The 24,121-nt window shown below is 50.3% G+C and overlaps 1 protein-coding gene across 10 annotated transcripts in view; it reads right to left on the bottom strand.

Moving 5' to 3' along the window:
* Window positions 1–24,121, bottom strand: part of ppfia3 (PTPRF interacting protein alpha 3) — a 241,101-nt gene that overhangs the window by 16,739 nt on the left and 200,241 nt on the right. For 5 of the 10 annotated variants that reach the window (XM_041177994.1, XM_041177999.1, XM_041178000.1 and 2 more), the window contains 8 exons: window positions 22,255–22,403; window positions 19,799–19,968; window positions 18,858–18,951; window positions 16,931–17,012; window positions 9,674–9,874; window positions 8,631–8,693; window positions 2,866–3,041; window positions 2,148–2,245 (listed from right to left, as the gene is read on the bottom strand). In XM_041177994.1, the coding sequence (XP_041033928.1) occupies window positions 2,148–2,245; window positions 2,866–3,041; window positions 8,631–8,693; window positions 9,674–9,874; window positions 16,931–17,012; window positions 18,858–18,951; window positions 19,799–19,968; window positions 22,255–22,403 (1,033 nt within the window). Of the gene's footprint in view, window positions 1–2,147; window positions 2,246–2,865; window positions 3,042–5,683; window positions 5,711–8,630; window positions 8,694–9,673; window positions 9,875–16,930; window positions 17,013–18,857; window positions 18,952–19,798; window positions 19,969–22,254; window positions 22,404–24,121 lie in introns of all 10 variants that reach the window. The other 5 variants (XM_041178004.1, XM_041178001.1, XM_041177998.1 and 2 more) reach the window with 5 other exon arrangements.

The raw sequence follows: 24,121 nt of genomic DNA, 5'->3' as shown, positions 1-24,121 counted from the left end.
AAAATATTCAAAGACTCTGCTTCCACCGCCAGTTGAGGAAGAGGATTCCAAAGACTCACGACCCTCTGAGAAAAAATTTCTCTTAATCTCTGTTTTAAATGAGCAACCCCTTATTTTTAAACAGTGACCCTTAGTTCTAGATTCTCCCACAAGAAAAACCATCCTTTCTACATCCACCCTCAGGTCAAGACCCCTCAGGATCTTATATGTTTCAATCAAATTGCCTCTTACTCTTCTAAACTCCAGTGGATACAAGCCTAACCTGTCCAACCTTTCCTCATAAGACAACTTGCACATTCCAAGTATTAGTCTAGTAAACCTTCTCTGAACTGTTTCCAATGCATTTACATCCTTCCTTAAATAAGTACTTATAGAATAATCCAGATGTGGTCTTACCAATGCCCTGTATAACTGGAGCATAACCTCCTTACTTTTTATAATCAATTCCGCTCACAATAAAATATAACATTCCATTAGCTTTCCCAATTACCTGCTCTAGCTGCATACTAACCTTTTGCAATTCATGCACTAGGGCACCCAGATCCCTCTGCATCTCAGAGCTCTGCAATCTCTCACCATTTAGATAACATGTTACTTTTTTATATTTCCTGCCAAAACAGACAATTTCATATTTTCCCACATTATACTTCATATGCAAGACTTTGCCCACTCACTTAGCCTATCCGTACGCCTCTGTAGCCTCATGTCCTCTTCACAGCTTACTTTCCTACCTAGCTACCAGTTGCCAATTTGTGCACAGCAAGCTCCCACAAATGGCCACGTGATAATGATCAGATCATTCGCTGGTTGAAGGATGTGTTTAAGGTGTCACACGGCGATTCTAACCTCCTGGTCATGATGGTGCTCCAGCGCCTCCACTGGAGGCAGTGTAATGACAGCGTGACAGGTTTATAAAGTTTACCTAAGTGGCTTCCATTAAAAGCTTGGAACCATGAATTTATAACTCTCTAGAAAAGAGGAAACTGAGAAGGGGTAACTTGATAAATGTCATTAATATTATGAAGCATATGCGTAGAGAAGATGTTACCACTTGTAGGCAAGACCAGAACTAAAGGCCATGAATATAACATAGGCACTAATAAATCCAATGGGGAATTCAGGAGACATTACTTTATCAAAAGAGCGGTGAGAATGCAGAACTTGCTATCATATGGAGTAGTTGAAGTGAACAGCTTAGATGCTGGATAAAATGCAAGGCAAAAAAATGGTAGATTATACTGATATGGTGAGATGAAGTAAAGTGGGAGGAGGCTCTTGTGGGGTGTACACACCAGCATGGACAGGTTGGGTCTCGCTTCTCTGACTTACATTTTATTTAATAATGGAAAAAATATTGACAGGAAGTGCGTGCAGACCTAGGATTTTTGATCTTTTCTTATGGCACTCATCAGAACAGACACAAGAGTACCAAATTTAAAAGGGAGCAGCAATTTATACTGCATGAGAAAAGGGTGCTGATTAGTTGGCAAGGCAGTTTTGATTGGTTGAGGAGAATGCACCAGGGAACTACTGACCCCGTGCGTTTGTTTAATTCAATAAAGGCCCAGGCATGTTCTTTCTGCCCGCAGAGGACAGGGCCCCGTGTCTGAATATATTTAGCTTCTAGCAAGCCTAAGTGACCCACACTGCGAGCCTGCCTAATAATCCTAAATTGGCTGTTAGTGTTGGGATTGCTCAGTAGGTGCTGTCCAATTGCAGAATCACATTTAACATGAGACATTATGTTTTGTACCCTTTTGTCATGCAGAATAAAATGTTGCTTCCTTTGAAATTTGGTATTCTTGCATCTGTCCTGATGAGTGCAAGATAGAAAGCTTTGACGGCATGTCTCTTTCTTCAGAAATACTCAAGTTCTGTACTACCAAGCGATATATATATATACATTTATATATATATATGTATATATATTTAAAATTTATATATATATAATTTATAGATATATATATATATATATACACTTTTCAATAATTTTCTTTTCTCATCACCTATGGGTGATGCCTTTCACAGGAAGTGTCACCTCGGCAAGAGACATCCTTGCTCTCCAAGAAGGCTGCACCAGGCACCCACCCTCAAACTGACCACCCTCAGTCAGCAGGTTCCGCACAGCAACTCCAACACGCACTCACCCTTCAGCTGAATGAGACTCCCCTCTCGTTTGCTCTCCAGCTCTTTCTTGTTGTAGTTCAGCCTCTTCAAACACATGATGCCATAGTGGAGACTGATTCTGCAACACAGAGGCATTCAGGTCAGGACATGAGGCAACCCCTCTCGCCCAAAGCATCTGCTCGCCGCACAATACGCCCTCTACACGTTGTATTTGTACAGTGCCTTTCACAACCTCAGCTCATCCCAAAGTGTTTACAACCAGTGAGGTACTTTTGAAGAGCAGTCACTGTTGTAATGCAGGGAAACGTGGCAACCAATTTTCGCACAGCAAGATCCCACAAACAGCAATGAGATGATCATCTTTAGTAATTTTAGTTACAGGGGGAAAAGCCCAAGGTGTTAATGGTTTGTTAATTATAATGTTAAGATACACCGGTGAAGGGATTAATTAATTAAATACTTAGAGCACTTATAGAGACCACTAGGTCGGTTGGTAGGAAGCAAGCATACATAATGCTGCATTCTGTAAATAAACCCATTATCAAGAAAAGTATTAGTGTCTCTTTTAATACTTTACCAATGGACCTGGGGTCAGCATAATACAAGAGACTGCGCCATGTGTTAATATTGGGGGCAGTGTCCACTCAAGAGACTGTGCTCTGAGTCAGTATTTGGGGCGGTGCCTAATGACAGACTGCATTGGGCAGTGCCAATTGAGAGGCCTTGGCACAGGTGTACCTGTGAAAACTGTCTACCATCTTCAGTTGGCCTCGAAGTTCCTTCTTGGTCAAATGGTCCAACATGCGGGCATCGACCAGCGACTCCATGAAGTAACTCCGATACTGTGGAAGGCCGAGACTGGGCAGCCAGTCATTCCCCACCCACTCGTGGTTCATATCTCCGTATGCCAAGATCTAAAGGATCAATACTCTAGAATTAAACCAGGCTTAAAAATAAAGAAACTCCACATTTGAAGGCAGGTCAGTGACCCTTCTGGCAAACTCAAGAGGGTAGTGATAGATTCATTGACAATGCAAGAGGTCAAACCGTTTTCTCAGGGTCAGAGGTCAAAGGTAACAGGGTCAAAGGTAACAGAATGACAAAGGCATCCTGAATGAATCCTCCACTGATGTTCAGCAGTTTACTTGAACGTCCTGTTTTAAACCAACAAGCACAGCAACTTGTATCGATATAGCGCCTTTAAATGTTAAACTGGTAAAATGTCCCTAGGTGCTTCACCGAAATCTTAGCAAATTTGACACAGAGGAAATCAGGGGAGATGAGGTTGGGGCAAAAGGGGAAAGAGGTGAAGAGACAGAGAAGTTTCAGGGAGGGAATCCAGGCCCAATTCAGGTGGCATTTCCCCAGCTCCAATCTTTCAGAGCCTGGACAGCTGCCGATGGTGGAGCGAAAAATATCAGGAATGAGCAAGAATTGGGGGATTGCAGAGGTCACGGGGGATTGTAGGGCTGGAGGGGGTTCCAACTTCAACAAGGTTGTTGTCGGCAGAGTAGCCATTTCAACCTACTCTGATTGTGACTACTGCTAGTGACCGAGGGTTGCCATGGCAGCGTCGCTAGGTCTTGTTGCTAGCATTTTATTGGCTACCTACTGTAACAACACTTATGGTCCATTAAAACCAATAGATAAATCAATTTAGAAGTCACGGTGCTTATTGGATAAAAGAGAAAATGGAGGAGAGAAAAGTACTTATCAGCAGAGCTCAGAGCATAAATGTGAGAGACACGATTCCTGAAAGTCTTCCCCTCTCCCCACACATTGACAGCCCCTTGCACCACATCTGTCCGCAGAAACTCGGGTTAACTCCAGGGCCCTGCCATTGGCTGTAGGTGCCACTCGGTGAACTTCAAGGCACTCACTGCCACCAGGGGTTATCAACTCTGGCTTGGGCCTATTCCTGGAGCTTTCATCGCATGACCTCCTGCCTCCTGCGAGGGAGTCCGGGGCTTTCTGGCCCCAGTGGTGGGGCATGGCCGAGGGTGGGGGCAGGGAAGATGGAAGAGCTGTCGGCTTTACCCGGTTCTCCCAATTCTTCCCTCCCGCCTGCGACGATTCCCGCCAGTGTCGTGGCCGGAAAATCCCACCCGATGTTTCCCCCTCGTGGGAGAGACCAGAACGAGGGGGACTCAGTTTGAAAATAAGGGGTGGGGTTTTTCCAGCCCCGACACCGGCAGGCAGGGCTGGGGTGGGTGGGGGGGGGGGCGGAATTTGGAGAGTGGTTAAAAAGTCAACGGCTCTCCAACTATTCCCATCCCCCATCCCGCCCGTGGCGATGCTCGCCGGTGTCGGGGCTGGAAAATCCCGGTCACGGGCTCTCCCTTTGAAGACAGGAAGGAGGAGAAATGTTTTCTCTCGGAGGGTGGTTGCTCTGTGGGAATTCTCTTTCCCCAGGGAGCAGGGAGGCCGGGGTCACTGGATATTTTTAAGGCCGCCCCTCCCTCTCGCCATTGGTCATCCAACATGCCAATCGTCGCTGCATCCAACCTCTCTGAGGTCAAACACAAAGCCGACAGTCTCTGCGTTACCGGGCTGGGCGATTCTCGACCAATAGCCAAACAGCATTTTCTTTCCTCGTGTCCGATATTTTCGTAAAGAGTCAAAGAAATTTTTGTTTCATGAAGAAACGTTCTCGATGATAGTTCTCATGGGTTTCATCCTCACCCCAGTGGAGTATCATTCTTGGAGGTGCCAAGGCCAACAGGGTACAGTCCAGGGAGCGCTCCGATTCAGGGACCACCTCCTACTGGCAAGGGGCCCATTGCAACACAGGAGTGCACCCCCACCAATCCCCCCAAGGTCACATCATTTCCCCAGCTCCAATCTTTCCCTCTCTTGCTGTAGCATTCAGGTTGTACGAGACTTGCTGATGCTAACATATGGCAAGTGTTTCCCAAACGTTTTCCCCTGTATGACCCCATTTTAATGCCTCAGGCTTCGTATGACCCCAGAGCGGGGGTGGTGGGGCTTCATTCATTGAGCCGGCGGCGGCGGTGGGGTGGGGGGCTTTAGTTGCTAAGCAGTGGGCGTGGAGGAGGGTGGGGGGAGGGGAAACAAGAATTCAGCTTTGGGAGGATTGACGAAAAGGCAAGGTTTCTCAAAAACAAAAACCCACCGACCTTTTCACCGTCTTTTTTTGCAGCAGCAATCGAGCCTCAGAGAGCAGTCCGTTAGGCCACGCCCACCAACAGGAAATGCTTGAAGCATTTAAAGGGGCCTCGCAGCTGTCAGAAATCAGTCCAAGCTCCACGGTGGCCACTGATGCCTCGGAGCTCGCAGCCCCACAGTTTGGAAAGGCCCGGCTTAGCCGTGAGATCACTATGGGGGCCAGGGGAGGAGGCAGGCCCCCCCGGCGGCTCCCAACCCCACCCCACCCCCCCACCCCCGAGAACTACCTCAGCCGCGATGGGGATTGAACCTGCCGTTGACGGCGTTATCCTGCGCCACATTCTGAGCCAGCCAACCCCTCAGGTCCAACCTACAACATCTTTAGAATGGATTTAAAAAAAGGAAGATAAAGAACAAATGGAGAACCCACCTGGTCCCAGCTGATCTCCTTGGCCTCCTACCATCGGAGAGGTTAAAGGTTAGTGAGGCAGGAGATGAAAGGATGCAAGAAAACAGTTAGTACAGTGTTAGCGTGAGGTTTAGTGCTACATTCTACAGGCTAAGGGACACCGAGCGAGTAAAGGGACATGGGGATCTGGTAGGAGTTGAGGTAGAAGATCAGGTACATCAAAGGGTGGAGCTGGCTTGAGGGACCGAATGGCCAACTCCTGTTCCAATTTCTTCTGCTTTTTGTGCAAAGGGGAGGGGATGGGACACATCAATCAATCTGCATTAGGAGAAAGCTGTAAGATACAAAACAGGCCCAGGTCAACATTGGAGACCATCTGATACAACCTCACCTCTGCTTCCCTGCTTCACACATGAGTGTCCCTGAGAGGCTCCTGCCAGGATTGCCTGCCACACAGAGCCGAGAAGGTTCAGATTGGTATTTATTTGCTCTTGGGATGGAGTGCCTGTGGTAAGGCTGCAGCTATTGCCTGTGTCAAGTTGCAAAGCAGTGGTTTTCTAAGAATGGCTACCTTGCTAGATCTCTTCAGAAAAAAAAAAGCTTGCATTTAAATAGCTTTCTCCACAACAATCAGATGTCTCAAAGTGCTCATCCAATTTGGTATTTTTGAAGCGTCGTCGTTGTTTTAATGTAGAAAAAGCAGCAGCCAATTTGTGCACAGCAAGCTCCCACAAAAAGGAATGTGATAGATAATCTATTTTTTTTGTGTGTGTGTGACGTTGATTTGAGGGATAATATTGGCCAGGGCACCAGGGAGAGGCTCCCCTGCTCTTATTCAAAATAGTACCAAGGGATCTTTTACATCCACCTGAGCAGGCAGATGGGACCTTGGTTTAATGTCTCATCCAAAAGACAGCGCAGCACTCCCTCAGTACTGGCACCGGAGTGTCAGTGTAGATCTTTGTGTTCAAGCCCTGGGGTGGGACTTGAACCCAGAACCTTGTGACTCAAAGTGCAACCAACTGAACCACGGCTGTCACACAAGGCAGACGCATAGGCCAGACCAGTTATGGATTCCCTTCCCTTCCCCCTTTAGTGAACTAGTTAGGTTCTTTTGCCATCTATTCCTGGTGTGACACTATCTAGCTGCCCCCTGTACGGATCTGGTAAGCAACACGAATAAGCCACAAGACAGCCCACCTCCCATTTTCTCAGGCCAGCCGGGGAGGACAATAATTGTCTTTCACCTACCGGGAACAATCTAGAATAGCTTTGGAAAAAAATCTTCACATCCCATCAACTTTCTTCTATTATAACTTCCTGTGTTCATAGGAAAAACTGGCCATGTGTCCTGGTGTAATAATGCCTTGTCACCACAAGGAGGAGTCAAACCCCCCCCCCCCCCACCCCCACAAGCTGGTCAGAGGTCAGAATGACAGTGTGACATGTTTACATATGGAGTTGCCACTCGAAATGTGTACATAGGATTTAAAATGGAAATATATAAAAATAAGGACAGCGTGTATGATTTTAATACCAGTCTAGCTAACCTCAGCCTCTAATCCTAATTCACCTGAAGACTACACTCTATCTTCACTGCACTGCATTGACTAATACTTTGGAACCTTATCCAACAGAGAGATTTAAGATTCTCAAGGGTTTGCTGAACTTGGATCCTGGAATTTTCTTCTTTGTTGGGCACAGTCTTCGAGGACTAACGTTGAAAGTTAAGGGTTTCACTGGAAAAGAATAGGCTATCAGGCAACACTTTTTTCAGTGGGAGTGTTAGAATTGTGGAGAAGATTACTTGTGAGGGAAGATGAAGAGAGGACAAGGGCAAGATTTTAGAAGAAAAGGAACAGGGTGAATTTCTGTTAGTAACGGGGAGCAGGGGCTATTAGTTCCTGAACCACAGTGAAGAAAGTGATGGAAGGTCTGGATGGATCAGCTACTGTGGGCCAATGTACTTCTGCCCAAAAAATCACTCAGTTACTATGTGAAAATCGTCACTCAGAATGCAGTTGTACCCTGGAGAACGAATAGAAACTTTCAGCATCAGAAGCCAAGGCTTTGTTCCCCGGGAGCCTGCTGTCATAGTGACCAACTGTGAGACAGGGATATTACTATCATCCCTTCAGGGTACAATTCAAATGCGCTTATAATTCGGATAATGTTTTTTTTTAACGCACTGAAATGAGACACTTCCTAACCCTGAAACGAATCGGCCGACAGCCCTTGCCTGTTTGCTACCTCGTGGCGTCAGAGCGCGGCTGAGTCCCCCTGGATCACCGCAAAGTGGTAACGCCCAACGTAAATAATGAAATTTAAATTAAAATGCTCCAGCGAAAGTGGAGGCTGGGCCTAAACCCCCTGGAAAGGGTCACCCCCCTGAGGAAAGGTGGAGCAGGTTGGGCCTGTGCCCATTGGAGTTTTGAAGAATGAGAGGCGATCTTATTGAGGCATGTAAGATCCCGAGGGGGTGGGGGTGGGGGGGGGAGGGGGGGGTCCTAACAGGATGTTTCCCCTTGTGGGACAGACTGAAACTAGGGGGGCACAGTTTAAAAATTAGGGGGGGTCGCGGTCTCCCATTTAAGACGGAGATGAGGAGAATTTTTTTCTCTCATGAGTTAGTTTGTGGAATTCTCTTCCCCAGAGAGCAGTAGAGGCTGGCTCATTCCGAGTGAGACACGTTTTTGATTGACAAGGGGGGTGTGTGGGGTGGGGGTCAAGGGTTTTTGGGGGGCTGGCAGGAAAGTGGAGTCGAGGCCACAATCAGATGAGCCATAATCTTATCACATGGGTGGGACGTACTCAAGGGGCCAAATGTCCTACTCCTGCTCCTGTTTCTCCCGTTCTTGTAAACGGACTGTCTGACTCCAGGTCTTCACCGGATGAATAGTTCATCGTTAGCATCCGGTGAAGCCATGCCCCCAAAGATAAATGGAGGTTATGAGGTGTCAGCACTCACCGTCTTTGTTGATGCTGTCAGGGTTTCCATCTCCTCATGTGTTACCCACACGTTGCCCGTGTTCTGGTCACAGGACCCAGCACCGCCCAGTCGTGTCGAAGGTCAGGGAGAGGGGCGACCAAGAGGAAGGAGGAGACACAGATTCAGAAACTTTACAACACCAAGAAATTGAGGCGTGTATAAACATTCCGCTAAAAGGATATTCTGTACCCTGCCATTTAAAACATGCTGGGATGGAGGGAAAGAGAGAGAGACAGGAGAGAGAAGTACAGAGAGAGAGGGGTCCACAGAGAGAGAGAGGGGCACATAGAGAGGGGGAGGGGTAAAGAGAAAGAGAGGGGTGCAGACAGAGAGAGAGGGTTGCACACAGAGAAAGGGGGCACATAGAGAGGGGCACAGAGACACAGAGAGGCACATAAGAGAGAGAGGTGCACAGAGAGAGAGGGGGTGCGCCCAGAGAGGAGGCACATAGAGAGGGCGCACAGAGAGGGATAGAGGTGCACAGAGGGAGAGAGGGGCACAGAGAGAAAGAGAGGGGGGCGCAGAGAGAGAAAGAGAGGGGGGCGCAGAGAGAGAGAGAGGCACAGAGGGAGAGAAGGGGGGCAAAGAGGGAAGACGACATGTGGGGGCGCAGAGAGAGAGGGGGTGCAGGGAGAGAGAGAGAGAAAGAGAGAGAGGGAGAAGTACAGAGAGAAGGGAGCCAGGGAGACAGAGGGGCCTACTGTAGGCATTTAGTGTTCATTAAAATACAGGATCAAAGGATGGAAAGGGAGGAGGCATTGGGGAGGGGAGGAGACGGAGGCCATGATCGACTGAGATTGACTCTGGAGTGAGAATGGGTGGGCTGAATGTTCTTTCCTCAATCTGTGCTTAGCTCTCTATGTAAGGACTAACCAGCACTACCACAAAGTACCTTGGAACATTGCAAAACATGGACCCTCCCCCCCCACCATGAGTGGTGGATGTGGATTCTTTCCTGCACATCCTTAGTTTGTGGGACTTGGCACTCGGGGGGCGCTAGGCACTTCAATGAAACCTCGTACCATTCGAGACACAGTCGGTGCCGAGGGACTGGTCAGTGACACCATTTCCTGAATGGCCAAACGAAGCTTGAGTCTGTGCAGGGGGTTGCTGATCCCGATCTCACGCTGGATCTCCGTGTCGGACAAGGCTGACATGATGGCTCCACTCTTGACATTGGCACGACAAGCTGCCACATACCAGGCGGGCATCCCTACCCAAAGCTAGAAAGAGATAAAAACAGCTCCCTTAAACACTAACACCAGGCTGTTTATAGACAAGTCCCCACAACTGCAGGCATCTTATAGTATCACAGAATGGCTAGAACATAGATGGAGGCTGTTGGCCTGTTGTGTCTGTACCGGCTCATTGCAAGAGATCAACTCACCTACTCCCCCCACCTCGCCTTTTCCCCCATAGCCCAGCAAATTCTTTTCTCTTCAGATAATTGTCCAATTCCCTTTTGAAAGCCTCGATTGAATTTGCCTCCCCCACATTCACACACAGAGCATTCCAGATCCTAACCACTTGCCCAGTAAAGACCCTTTTCCCTTATGTTGCTGTTGCTTCTTTTGCCAACCACCTTAAACGGGTGTCCACTGGTTCTTGATCCTTATAGTACAGAAAGAGGAAGCCATTCAGCCCATTGTGCCAATGCCAACTCTCTGAAAGAGCTATCCACTTAAGCCTCTTCAATCCTCTCTGTTGCTCCCATTCCCTTTTAAGTTTTTCTTTTTCAAATGTTTATTCACTTGTATCTCAAAGGCCACAGCACATTCCATGTTCTGACCACCCTCTGCATAATATTATTTCTTCTAACCACTTCCGCATAGTGAGAACCTTAAACTTATCACCTCCAATTACTGAGCAGTGGAAGTAATATTTACCTCATCAATTACCCAATTACCTCATCATCTTAAACATCGAAGGACCTTAAAGCTAGAGGCAGGTCATTTTGGGGTGAAGCACACTTTCACACAAAGGGGGAGTGGGAATCTGCAACTCTCTCCCTCAGAGAGCTGTTGAGGCTGGAGGTCAACTGAAAATGACAAAACTGAGATTGGTAGATTTTTGTTATGGAAGGATATAAAGGGTTATGGAACCAACGCAGGTAGATGGGAGTTAAGTAGAGATCAGCCGTTATCTAACTGAATGGTGGAACAGGCTTGACAGGCTGAATGGCCTGCTCCTGTTTTTTTTAATTCATTCACAGGATGTGGGTGTCGCTGGCTGGGCCCAGCATTTATTGCCCATCCCTAATTGCCCTTGAGAAGGTAGTGGTGAGCTGCCTTCTTGAACCACTGCAGTCCATGTGGTGTAGGTACACCCACCGTGCTGTTAAGGAGGGAGTTCCGGGATTTTGACCCAGCGACAGCGAAGGAACGGCCGATATATTTCCAAGTCAGGATGGTGAGCGGCTTGGACGGGAACTTCCAGGTGGTGGTGTTCCCCATGTGTCTGCTGCCCTTGTCCTTCTAGATGGTAGTGGTCGTGAGTTTGGAAGGTGCTGTTCCTATGGGTGGAGTTGTCCCAGATTTGCACTAAGTGTGGTAGCGGGCGGGTAAAACAACATTGCTGGCCACAATGGCAGCTTTTCACACCGTATCGTCCCTCACCCACTGCATCAATTATGCATTCCTGGGAAACACGCCATTTCCATGGTGGCCGAGTTCTCATTCGCCTGCCACACCATTAGCTCGTCGCTTCATCACGCTGGACGCCATATTTAAAGTCCAGCCGCACACACACCTCTCAATGCTTCCAGCCCACGACTGCTGCACAGAAGACAAGACCCTGAAAAGCAAAAAGACTGCAGCCCCCAGGTTCAATGACACGTCCCTCGAGTGCCCTTTGCACACAGCGGAGGCTCGTCTGCTACCCCCACTCTGGCCACAGGATGGGCAGCAACAACACCAATCCTGCTTGGGAGGCAGTGGCAGCGGTGGTCAGCGCCAATGCCCTGCAACAGAGGACAGCCATCCACTGCCAAAAGAGGATGAACGATCTCCTCCCTTCCGCCAGGGTAAGTCACTCTTCTCATCACTCTCAGCTCACACACTTACAAACCCATCACACATCCGCAGGGATCTCACTCACTGTCTGTTCAAGGGACACCACCATTCACTCTCTCACACTCACTGTCGTTGTCCTTATCCCATCTGTGAGACCACTCACCACCCACACAAACCTGGCTTACTTATCATCTGGCCTGTACCCTGCTTACACTCTCTCCATCTCTATTCATGCAGGACAAGCTGGCAGACAACAAGAGGGAGAGGTTGTAGACCGGTGGTGGAATGTCTGACACCAAGATCCTCACAGGCGTTGAAAACAGAGCCATCCAGCTGGCCAGTGATGACTGGGACCGCTCCTGTGCTGACAGTGAGGTTGGCGCTGCTCTACCAAGTGAGGATCCAGCAGTGCAACATACATCAGACAACCATGCTGTGAGTGATGTATCCTGTTTCACAGGCCACTGCCATGCATCAATTATCTCTCCTTGCTTCCACAGGCACATCTGGGAAACAGCCAATGGAGTCCACGTCCCAGGGCCTCCAATCAATCCGAAGAAACCTCTGAAGAGGAATCTGGAGGCACCCTCCTTGAAGTCCCATCACAGCGTTCACCTACACCCTCCACCAGCGCAGAGACACACACCTCGGTGGGACCTAGTTTTAGAGTAGCCTTGAGATCACAATCTGGTGAGCACATCACACTATCTGATCCACTGCAGGCGGGGGCAGGGTCTTCCCAGGTGTCTGGCTCTCGGAGGGCTGCTGGAGACCAGAAATTTGCTGAGTCCGAGTCAGATGAAAAGCCTCTGGACTTGGGCATGTCACAGTTGCTGAAGCTGCAAAGACAAGTTCAGGAACATCGGGAAGGGATGTCCACTGCGCTCCCCAGATTGCAAGGCATGATGGGGGAGTCTGTCCGCCTTCACTCTGAGGTGATAGCGCCGGCATGCCAACGCACTGAGGTCAACACTGGTAGGATGGTGGCCGCCATAGAGACCTTGGTCCAGGATATCGCTCCTGAACTGCTGCGCGGGCTTAACTCCATCTCTGACATCATAGTTGGCCTCTAACAGTGTGCACGAGAGATGGGTGCCGGGCAACTCGATCTCACTCCAGCTACCCCTGCTCCTCAAAGAGTCAGCCAGAGATACCCATAGGGAGGACAATCAGCAAGTATAGCCCCACCCCCCCCAACACCAAACCACCCCCCTCCCCCACCCCACCCCCGGAGCCATCCATACAGGTGACTCCAGGAGTGCCTGGCCCATCTGATCCCCTCCTCCTGTGACCTCAGCAGCTCCAGCTCCACAGGCTGAGGAGGGGGCCACTGCCACACAGCAGGACCCCGAAAGCAGGCCAGGGCCCTACAGGTCTCGGTCCTCCAGAGGACGCCTGCCAAAGTCATCACAGGCAGGGCGTAGCAGTCAGTAAGCTGCTTCCACCTCCGCTATAGATGTCCTGGGAGCACCAAGGCCTAGCGGCAGGGTTAGAGAAGTTAAGAAGATGTAGTTGTACCGCCTGGGCTCGGGTGTTAATTTCTTGTACATAATGTTCACTATTGTCAATAAACTCCCAAGAATGTCTCCCTGCCTTTGGCTCCTTGTTCTGATGAGCAGTGTTCGTGTCACTCAGATGGTTCCTGCACAAGGTAAAGGCAGGTGTCTCAGTCCAGGGCCTCTTCCTGTGCTTTGTGCAGCCTTCAGACCACAGTATGGTCCAGCCTCACACTCCCTGGACACATTACTGATGCCTGCACCTCAGCGGTACTTGTCATTGCTGCCAGAATGTAGTGAGCATGAACCACAGAGTTCTCTCATTCTCTCTGGGTGCTCTCAGCACCTTTAAGGTGGGGCTGACCCCCATCTCTTCAGCATCTGTGTCCGGTGACGCTGTGCTCCTGAAGGGTTCAGGCGCTGAAGGTGGACAAAGGATCAGATGCTTTTAAAGTTTCATGGCTGCATCTCTATGATTTGACCCTGATCACAGAGCGCAAATGAGCTGCCCTCGGCCTTACAGGAGTCAGACACTCTGAGAGGTTGTGTGAAGATCTATGGAGTGTCCTCCCTGCAAGTCCCCATCATCCTTCTGTCAACTGAGCAACTATTAGGCCCTCCACAGCGTCTCCATGACATCAGCGTTCTCACAAAGGGTATGTGTGCTGCCGTAAGCCAGGCTGGAGTCAAACGTTCACAGATGCAATGTGAGGGTATCCTCACTGCATGTTGTCATCATCCTTGACAAATGTAGCAGCTTTGAGGGCCATCAGAGCGCGCGTGCCACATCTAGCCAATGCGAGGGCCCCATCCCCATCATCGCCTTCAAACACCTCCTCACCCTCATCCCTGTCGACATCTTCCTCATCAGAGGAGACCTCCAACTCCCCATCTCCTCCTCATCTCCTCTCCCCACTGCAGTGCCAGGTTGTAAAGGGCGCAGCAGGTGATGAACGATGCGTGACAGCCTCTGCGGACTGTATTGCAGGGCTCCGCCAGACCGGGCCAGGCACCGGAACCTCATCGTCAGCATCCCGATGGTCGGCTCCACCAAGTTGTGAGCTGCAGCACGAGCCTCATTATAGCGTCGCTCTGCTGCAGTCTGAGGCTGCTCCACAGGCCTCTGTGTCCCCGAGGAGCCATCTCTGCAGCCTCTGTAGACCCTGGAAGACGTCAGGGATCTGTGACTGACTGAATGTAGGAGCTGTGGATACTCCCTGGAAACCGTGTGCAGACCTGCAGGATGTGTTTCTGGTGGGCCTGTACCAGCTGCACGTTCAGTGAGTGGAATCTCTTGCGGTTGACATAGTTGACCGTGTGTTGCGATGGAGATCTGAGCACCACGTGAGTGCAGTCGATCGCACCCTGCACCTGTGGGAAACCCGAGATCTGGGCAAATCCAATTGCTCTTGCATCCTGGTTGTCCTGGTCCCGGGCGAAATGCACAAAGTTGTGTGGCCCTGGCAAAGGTGGCATCCTTGACCTCAGGGATGCATTTGTGGGTGGCAGCTTGTGAGGTCCCACAGGGGTCACCTGTGGAGCCCTGAAAGGAGCCACCGGCACAGAAATTGAGCACCGCAGTCACTTTCACAGCCACTGGCAGCAGATGCCCTCCATGTCCCCGTGGCACCAAATCCTGCAGCAACTGGCAGACACGAGCGACCAGTTCCCTCGCCACGCACAGTCTTCGGTGACGCTGGTTCTCGGCCGACCAGCGATGGCTCGCTGTGGGTCTTCGACAGCACCTGCGGGAGCCCTGGCCGCCCCTTCTTCTGAGGTTTCTGCTCCTCCCTCCGCACAGCCAGGAGCCTCAGTCGCTCTCTCCTCCAATGTCTTCGCTCTGTGTGTGTGCCACGAGGGCATTTAGCTAGGTCACCAGGCTCCATGATCCTGATGTACTCCTCCTGCAGGACGATGTACAGAGAGATGTGTGGGTTAGTCTGGGTGCACTAAGAACCTCTCCTGGTTAAGTCTGAAGGCCCCTTAATGCCTCCCGAAGGGGGCTGGCCAGAGTTTATTGCACTGCATGGCTGCCTGAAATCCCACCCACCTCTGTCCCTCTCCACCTGACCGATTGGCAGCAGCTTTGCCCATTGGACTGCAGGCTGTGCTCTCAGCTCAGGCACAGGCGTTCCCCTAACCCTCGCTGCAAGGCTGCACTGTTAGCTTGAACCATGGGGGAGACTAGTCCAAACCGGGATGCTGACATTGGCAAGGTGGTGTGAGCACCTCCAGCAGTGACTGCTCCATCACCAGCTTTAGCGAGGAGATTGTACAATGTGGGCAGTCGTCCAACTGTTCTGCCATCCACTGAAACGCTCATTAGTTTGTAGTCTGCGCCCAAGGGGTGAGAAGATCTGGAGCGCTTGGTGGCTTTGATGCTTCTGCGTTGCTTGAGTGGGCAGTTAAGCTAGAGGCCCGACTCCCGTCATATATCAACGTGGCTGCGCCTGAAATGTCTCAGCGGCACAAGGTTTCCCGAATGTGTGGCTGCTTCCCTCGCCCACACCCTCTCCCCCTCCACCCCACCCCGTACGCGCTTGTGCGCTACCTTCAACAGCAGGGCAGCCCTTGCCCCTCCCCCGCCCAACGCGCCTCAACCTTGAAGTCCAACAGGCGACTCGAATGAGCGCTCCGCAACTTGACTGTCTACTCACCTCCGACCTCCCCATACAGTCCAGCCCGCCAAGTGCACACCTTTTAATATGTTGTTGTGAAACACGTTGACCCTGCGGACAATCCACCGGGGTTGGGGGGGGGGGGGGGGGGATCGATTCCGGTGGGCTGGGCTTATATGCAAATGAGGTTCCCGACGTTCTGCACTGGGAAACGTGGGCCATTGGCGGCGGGCGGAGTTGGACGTTGGCAAACCGGTTTCGCGGAAGAGGCCCTTTGGCCCATCGAGTCCGCGCCGACACGCGAGGAACACCCATTGACCCAGCGCCCGGCCCACAGCCTCGCCACATTGTCCGCTCGGGCCACCCGACGCCAGCGGGCACGGAAAATCCCGGCCTACGTTCTCGCAGGTCACGCAGCGTCCTGACTCGGGGGGCATCGATGGCCATCCTTACACCATCGCTGGGTCCATGTGCTGAGGGGACGCTTTCCATTGTGGGGGAATCCAGTGGAGGCACAACTTCAAAATAAGGACTTTCCCATTTAAGATGGAGGTGAGGAGGAATTTCTTTTCTCGTTGAGTCTTTGGTCTATGGAGTTCTCGACCCCGGAGAGCAGTGGAGGTTGGCTCATTGGAAACACTCAAGACTGATTTTTGATCGGCAAGGGGTGGGGGGTGGGGGTCAAGGGTTATGGGGGGGGTGGGATCAGACAGGAGAGTGGAGTTAGGGCCACAGTCAGATCAGCCATGATCTCACCGGCTGGCGGAGCAGGCTCGAGGGGCTGAATGGCTTACACCTGCTCTTATTTCTTACGTTCTTATAAAATCCTACAAGCCCCTTCCCTCGTGGCATTGTGGGAGCATGTTCACCAGATGGGACGGCAGCGGTTCAAGAAGGCAGCTCACCACCACCACCACCTTCTCAAGGGCAATTAGGGATGGGCAATAAACGCCGGCCTAGCCAGCGACGCCCACATCTCAAGGGTGAATTATCATTTTTTTAAAAACAGTGTTGGCGGGGGGGGGGGGGAGGTGCTGCTGAGCTACCTGGGGCTCCTTTCAAATGCAAAGCGCTCAGCTCCTCAGCTCCTGCCAATGCCTGCCCTCCCCTTCCCTCCGGGATTAGAAAGACGGACGGAAATGAGATCTCTTCACCTCAAGCCAAGCTACAACCGTGGGCCCATCCCAGGAAGCAAACGGAAGCCCCTGACGACACGCCTCTTCCAGCAGCTCGTGCCTGCAAAGCAAGGTTTCATTCCTTTACTGAGAACGCATTCTAAAAATTGAACATAAAAAGAGCTTGCATAGAATCTTATAGAAACTGGCTATTCGGCCCGACAGGTCCATGCTAGCATTTATGTTCCACATGCGCCTCCTTCAATGGAACAAACATTACACTCTCTTGTTATTGTTAATACAGCAGATTGATTTGACCACTTTAAGTATTTTTTTCACTGGAAAGGGGAGCTTATTTATTTTTGTTTGACAGCTGATGCTCTACTGCAGGCTGCTTAGAAACTCAAGCGTTCATTGCTTGCATGTGTAAGGGGTACAATGCTTGAACGTGCTGATCAGTGCAAGAACAAAGGCACAGATTTGCACTTATTCAGCTCTATTCACCACCTCAGGATGTCCTAAAGCGCTTTACAGACAATGAAGTACTTTTCTGAAGAGCAGTCACTGCTGTAATGTAGGAAACATGGAGCCAATTTGCACACAGCAAGCTCCCACAAACAGCAATGAGATAAGTAGCCAGATAATGTTTTTCTCAAGTGACATTGGCTGAGGGATAAATATTTGCCTGGACACCAGGCAGAACTCTCCTGCTCTTCTTCAAAATGGTGGAATTCTTTTACATCCACCTGTAAGGGTAGATGGGAGCACAGTTTAATGCCTTTATGAAAGATGGCACCCCTGACAGTGCAGCAGTCCCTCGCTACCTGCACTGGGAGCGTCAGCCTAAATTATTGTGCTCAAGCCTCTGGAATGGGAGTTGAATCCACAACCTTCTGACTTGGAGGCACACGAGAGCTACACACTGCGATCATCTTTAATTAAATTAATATTAAATCTCACTCTGGGATAGGAGCGTATTTCTGAATTGTATGTTGAACTTTGGTCAGCTGATCCTTTGTGGATGTATTTACAGGCAATCAAACATGGCATCTGCTGGTGGCAAGGTGTGATGTTTCAGGTGGGTTTACACAATGGCACCTGGTTCAAACATTTGGCACATGAAAGAGCAGAGAGGAGGGGGGCGTGTGTTGTATTTGCACTGTAACAAACACGAGGGTTTGTTTTATTAGACCAGACAGTAACAAAGCTCACGTTCAAAGGAAGTCATTTTGTACATTGGAATAGAGTTCCTGACCAGCACAAAAATTACAAACTAGAGGATTAATGTTATGAGTTTACACATTGCTGTCAGTAGCTGAGAGAATCCAGGAACCAGAGGATAACGCTCCTGGAGTTACACTACCCAGAGACAGTGTTTCCTGCACTCCTGGAGTTACACTGCCCAGAGACAGTGTTTACTATACTCCTGGAGTTACACTGCCCAGAGACAGTGTTTACTATACTCCTGGAGTTACACTGCCCAGAGACAGTGTTTGCTGCACTGCTGGAGTTACACTGCCCAGAGACAGTGTTTACTATACTCCTGGAGTTACACTGCCCAGAGACAATGTTTACTGTACTCCTGGAGTTACACTACTCAGACACAGTGTTTCCTGTACTCTTGGAGTTACACTACTCAGACACAGTGTTTGCTGCACTCCTGGAGTTACACTGCCCAGAGACAGTGTTTACTATACTCCTGGAGTTACACTACTCAGACACAGTGTTTCCTGTACTCCTGAAGTTACACTGTCCAGAGACAGTGTTTCCCGTACTCCTGGAGTTACACTGCCCAGAGACAGTGTTTCCTGTACTCCTGGAGTTACACTGCCCAGAGACAGTGATTCCTGTTCTCCTGGAGTTATAATGCCCAGAAACCAGACTTCTGTGTACCCAGTTATACAAGTGAATACAAGGCCTTTAAGGAATCAGGTTTACCAATTATAAAAGTAATGCAGAAACTTACTTTTTCTTATTTCTCCTGTCCTTGTCCACTGGTCCTCCCAGTTTCGAGAGTCCCAGAGGGTCTGGGGAGGACATCTCTGTGTCTGGCGTTCCGGCTGCAGATGAAAGAGAGCTCAGTGTATTAACCTTCTCCGTCTGGGGTATATTTAGAGAGAGAAAGAGAGAGACACACGCACCCTCAAACCTGCGAGGATCTAGCTCGTGTGCAGGGTTCCGGTGCACGTATGCAGCTCCACTCTCTATTCAGCCAATGGTGGCTGGTACAGGCTGGAGGAAACATGTACTGCTACAAATACGCACACAGCTCCAGCTCCCTCACAGAGTGAGAGAACCTCAGGACACTATAGCACAGGAGGCTTTGGAATGTCCTCACCCATACACTCTCCTCCTTTAAGATGGTTCTTCAAGCCGACCTCCTTGACCTAAGCTTTTGGTCAACTGACCTATTATCTCTTTCTGAGGCTTGGCATCAAACTTTTCTTGACAACAACTTGCATTCTCTCTGGGGGTTGAGATTCTTTGGAACTCTCTTCCAGAAGCAGCGTCCTTGGCTCTTTTTAAGGGAGAGGCAAATGGATTCTTGATAAGCGAGGGAGGTGAAAGGTTATCAGGTGGGGGGGGGGGCGGGGGGTTGGCCAAAAAGGTGGAGCTGAGGTTACAATCAGGTCAGCCACGATCTCAATGACCTGACATTCCGGTGCAGCACCGAGGGAGTGCTGCACTGTCGGAGGCGCCGCCTTCAGGACGAAGCGTGAAGCTGGCGGGGCAGGCTTGAGGGGCCGGGCAGTCCGCTCCTGCTCCTAACCCGTACGCTCGGGGGTACCCTCCCCCCCCCCCGGGGGCCAACTGGGGACGGGCAATACATTGGTGGATCTGCCGGCGGCGCACACATTCCGCGATCTTACAGAGGAAAAGCTGAAACCGGGGTTGTAGAAAACCCACCTTGTGACGACGGCTCCCTAACTCCGTGCCCGAGACGGCCTTTTTCTTTCTTGCCAAACAGGCGGCCAATCGACGACTTGATGCTCTTCTTCTTGGGGACTTTGTGCAGCGAGTCCTGGCTGCTGTTACTGCTGCTGCTACCGCCAAGGCCATCCTGGAAACCTGACAAACTGGCAGCACAGCACAGATATTATAAACTCGTTCATTCTGATAGAGCCGCTTTCCCCCAGCACCTCCCATCAAGGCTTCCCCACCATCCCCTCACCACCCTCTGTCCCACAGCCTTCAGTTCGCCAACCGCAGGACCAAAACCACTTTACCTTCTGAAATGAAAATATTAATTACGTCTCTACGCTGTAGAGTTATAACTTATAAAACAAAATTGGGGTGTTCGGCAGGGGCTCAGTGGGTGGCACTCTCGCCTCTAAAGCACAAGGCTTTGGGTTCAAATCCCATCCATGCCTTCAGCACAAAAAATCCAGGCCGACGCTCCAGTGCGGTGCTGAGGGAGTGCTGCACTGTCGGCGGTGCCGTCTTCAGGGTGAGATGTTGAACGGGGGTGCCATCTGCCTACCTGGGTGAATGTAAAAGATCCCGTGGCACTGTTTCGCAGAAGGGCAAGGGGCTTCTCCCCAGTGTCCTGACAGCCCTCAACCAACGTCGCAAAGAACAGGTCATCGGGTTATTATCACGTTGCTGTTTGTGGGAGCTTGCTGTGCGCAAATTGGCTGCCCACGTTTCCTACATTCCAACAGTGACTATAGCTTCCTTGGTGGTCTAGGAAGATCGATCTTGCTTTTCCTTCTAAAATGTTCAGCTTTTTTGCTTTCTCTCTCTCCCCCCCACCGTCTCTCCTGTAGGGTTTTGAGTCTTACCGAGGTTCTGTGAGTGCCTTATAATCCCTGGCCAATGCATTTGGGGACCTGCATTGCCACACCTGTGATGCTGCCTGGCCTGCGCTCCAGGTCTCTCAACTCCAAAGTGGCCAGCGTTCCAGGGGAGGACAAAGAAAATGCTTCACAGGCTGGCCGAAGTTCTCCTTGAAGCGCGACAGGGTTGACATTAACGAGCGGGAGGAGCTCACCCCCAATCGTTCAAAATGGAGACAACATCTCCGTCAAGCTGCGCCATGCTCCGTGTCACAATGTTTTAATGATGAGGGAAGGGGAGAAAGGGAAGCAAATCCTGCACTCCGGATCCCACTATCGCGTGGGGGGCATCCTGCCCCCAAAGACCAGCGGGCCGAGAATCGGCCTGTCCAGTCCCACAAAGACCCAGGCAGAAGGTCGTGACCCCCCGAGTAGCCGTCATCCTCGAATTGAGGGACAGACCGTAACAGACTTCCAGCACTGAGACACGGGCCCACACGCCAGGATGGATAAAGATGCTCAAAGTTTCCTACACCCTCTTCACTCCCATTATTAGGGAAATGATGTGTGGTAGCGAGGCACTGAAGAAAGGGGACTCCAGCAAATTGGCACTGACGTAGTTTTCAATGCCTCCTAACACAAAGAAAAAACACCACCTGACGGATTCTGCAGCAACAAATTCCAGGTGCTGTCTCCAAAGCTACAGGTTGGTCCTGTACAAATTTTGCTTTTAATACCAAGGAAACCAGCATTCCCCCACAAGTGGTACAAACTCACTGTGCATTAGCTGCAAGACACTGTCGCCAGTCTGAGTTACTCCGGGAGCCTCCCTTACATATTTTACAGGTTCGGAGATGACAGGTGCCTGTGATTTGGGGCATGATCCCGCTACCTAACGTTCTTAAACTACACCGTTTCGCATATTATTTACAGCACGGAAACAACCCATTGGTCCCAACTGGTCAACTTGCGCCTTCTCCCTCCCCTCTTCAGATCATCCAGCCAACATAACCTTCTGTTCCTTTTTCCCTCACGTACTTATCCATTTTCCTCTTAAACGTCTCTATATTATTCACCTTAACCATTCCCTGTGGTAGCGAGTTCCACATTCTCACCCACCCTCTGGGTAACGAAGTTTCTCCTGGATTCCCGATTGGATTTATTATGCCATATATTCAAATCCCCCTAGTTCCTGATGCTCAGGAAAGCTGGTGTCAAGAGGAACTTGTTTGAGGCAGTGATACCAGGGAAGCTCACGTATTTTGGACACGTGGTGTGAACAGGAGCGGAGCGTCTGGGAAAAGAGGTAACGCGAGGTAAAACACCTGGAAAACGAAGACCCAAGGCGACATGGATGGATAATATCAAAACGTGGACTGGGCTCTCTATGAGACAGGTAGTGAGGGCTGCGGAGAACAGACATTAGTGGAGAGAGACTCTTCATAGTGGAATGAGGAGAGAGGAGACACAAGCTTTCGTTGCCCCCGCAAAATGGAAAACACTATCAAACCCCTTCATAATTTGAAAGACCTCTATCAGCTCAGCCCTTGGTCTCCTCTCTTCCAACCTGTCCGGCCTTTCACTCACCTGCGCGCTTCCCGGTTGTCATCCAGAGCGCTGGCCTGCAGAGCCTGGGTGACCCTTTCCAGTCGGACAGCCCGGGGGGTGGGGGGAGGGGAGGTTTCACACTGGATGGTGGGCTTGTCCTCGCGGGAGTCCTCTCGGGTCAGCGAGTTCTGGGAGACGAGAAGCATGCGTCAGAATAACGATCTATTGGTAACAGGCGAAGGTTCGGAAAATTGAACAGCTTTTTTTTTTGGGCTGCGCACACACCATAGAATCATAGCACAGCACAGCAGATTCAGCCTTCAGGTGTGCGTTGGCTCTTTCGAAAAGCAATCCAGTTCATTCCACTACTTAGCTCTTTCCCCATATCCCCGCAATTTTGTTCCCCTCTGGTATTTATTTTATTCATTTATGGGATGTAGATGTCACTGGCTGGGCTCAGCATTTATTGCCCATCCCTAGTTACCCTTGAGAGGGTGGTGGTGAGCCACCTTCTTGAACCGCTGCAGTCCATGTGGTGTAGGTACTCCCACAGTGCTGTTAGGGAGGGAGTTCCAGGATTTTGACCCAGTGATAGTGAAGGAACGGCCGATATATTTCCAAGTCAGGATGGTGAGTGACTTGGAGAGGAACTTGGCATTCCCATCTATCTGCTGCCCTTCTCCTTCTAGGTGGTAGTGGTCATAGGTTTGGAAAGTGCTGTCGAAGGAGCCTTGGTGAATTCTTGCAGTGCATCTTGTAGATGGTACATACTGCTGCTATTGTGTGTCAGTGGTGGAGGGAGTGAATGTTTGTGGATGGGGTGTCAATCAAGCAGCCTGCTTCGTCCTGGATGGTATTCAGCTTCTAGAGTGTTGTGGGAGCTGCACTCACCCAGACAAGTGGGGAGTATTCCATCACACTCCTGACTTGTGTCTTGTAGATGGTGGACAGGCTTTGGGGAGTCAGGAGGTGAGTTACTCGCCACAGGATTCCTAGCCTCTGACCTGCTCTTGTAGTCACAGTGTTTATATGGCTGGTCCAGTTCAGTTTCTGGTCAATGATAATCCCCAGGATGTTGATAGTGGGGAATTTAATGATGGTAATGCTATTGAATGCCAAGAATCAATGGTTAGATTCTCTCTGGTTGGAAATGGTCATTGCCTGACACTTGTGTGGCATGAATGTTACTTGCCACTTGTCAGCCCGAGCCTGGATATTGTCCAGGTCTTGCTGCATTTGGACATGGACTGCTTCAGTATCTGAGGAGTCGTGAATGGTGCTGAACATTGTGCAATCATCAGCGAACATCCCCACTTCTGACCTTATGATGGAAGGAAGGTCATTGATGAAGCAGCTGAAGATGGTTGGGCAGAGGACACTACCCTGAGGAACTCCTGTGGTGATGTTCTGGAACTGAGATGATTGACCTCCAAGAACCACAATCATCTTTCTTTGTGCTACATATGACTCCAACCAACGGACAGTTTTCCCCCGGTTCCCATTGACCCTAGTTTTGCTAGGGCTCCTTGATGCCACACTCGGTCAAATGCTGCCTTGATGTCAAGGGCAGTCACTCTCACCTCACCTTTGGAATTTAGATCTTTTGTCCATGTTTGAACCAAAGCTGAAATGAGGTCAGGAGCTGAGTGGCCCTGGTGGGACCCAAACTGGACATTAGTGAGCAGGATATTGCGAAGCAAGTGCCACATAATAGCACTGTTAATGACTCCTCCCATCAATTTACTGATGATCAAGAGTAGACTGATGGGGCAGTAATTGGCCGGGTTGGATTTGTCCTGCTTTTTGTGTACAGGACATACCTGGGCAATTTTCCACATAGCCGGGTAGATGCCAGTGTTGTAGCTGTACTGGAACAGCTTGGCTAGGGGCGCGGCAAGTTCTGGAG

This window comes from Carcharodon carcharias, chromosome 31, assembly GCF_017639515.1.
Source record: "Carcharodon carcharias isolate sCarCar2 chromosome 31, sCarCar2.pri, whole genome shotgun sequence".
Lineage (NCBI taxonomy): Eukaryota > Metazoa > Chordata > Chondrichthyes > Lamniformes > Lamnidae > Carcharodon > Carcharodon carcharias.
This window is presented reverse-complemented; position numbering and strand designations above follow the sequence as displayed.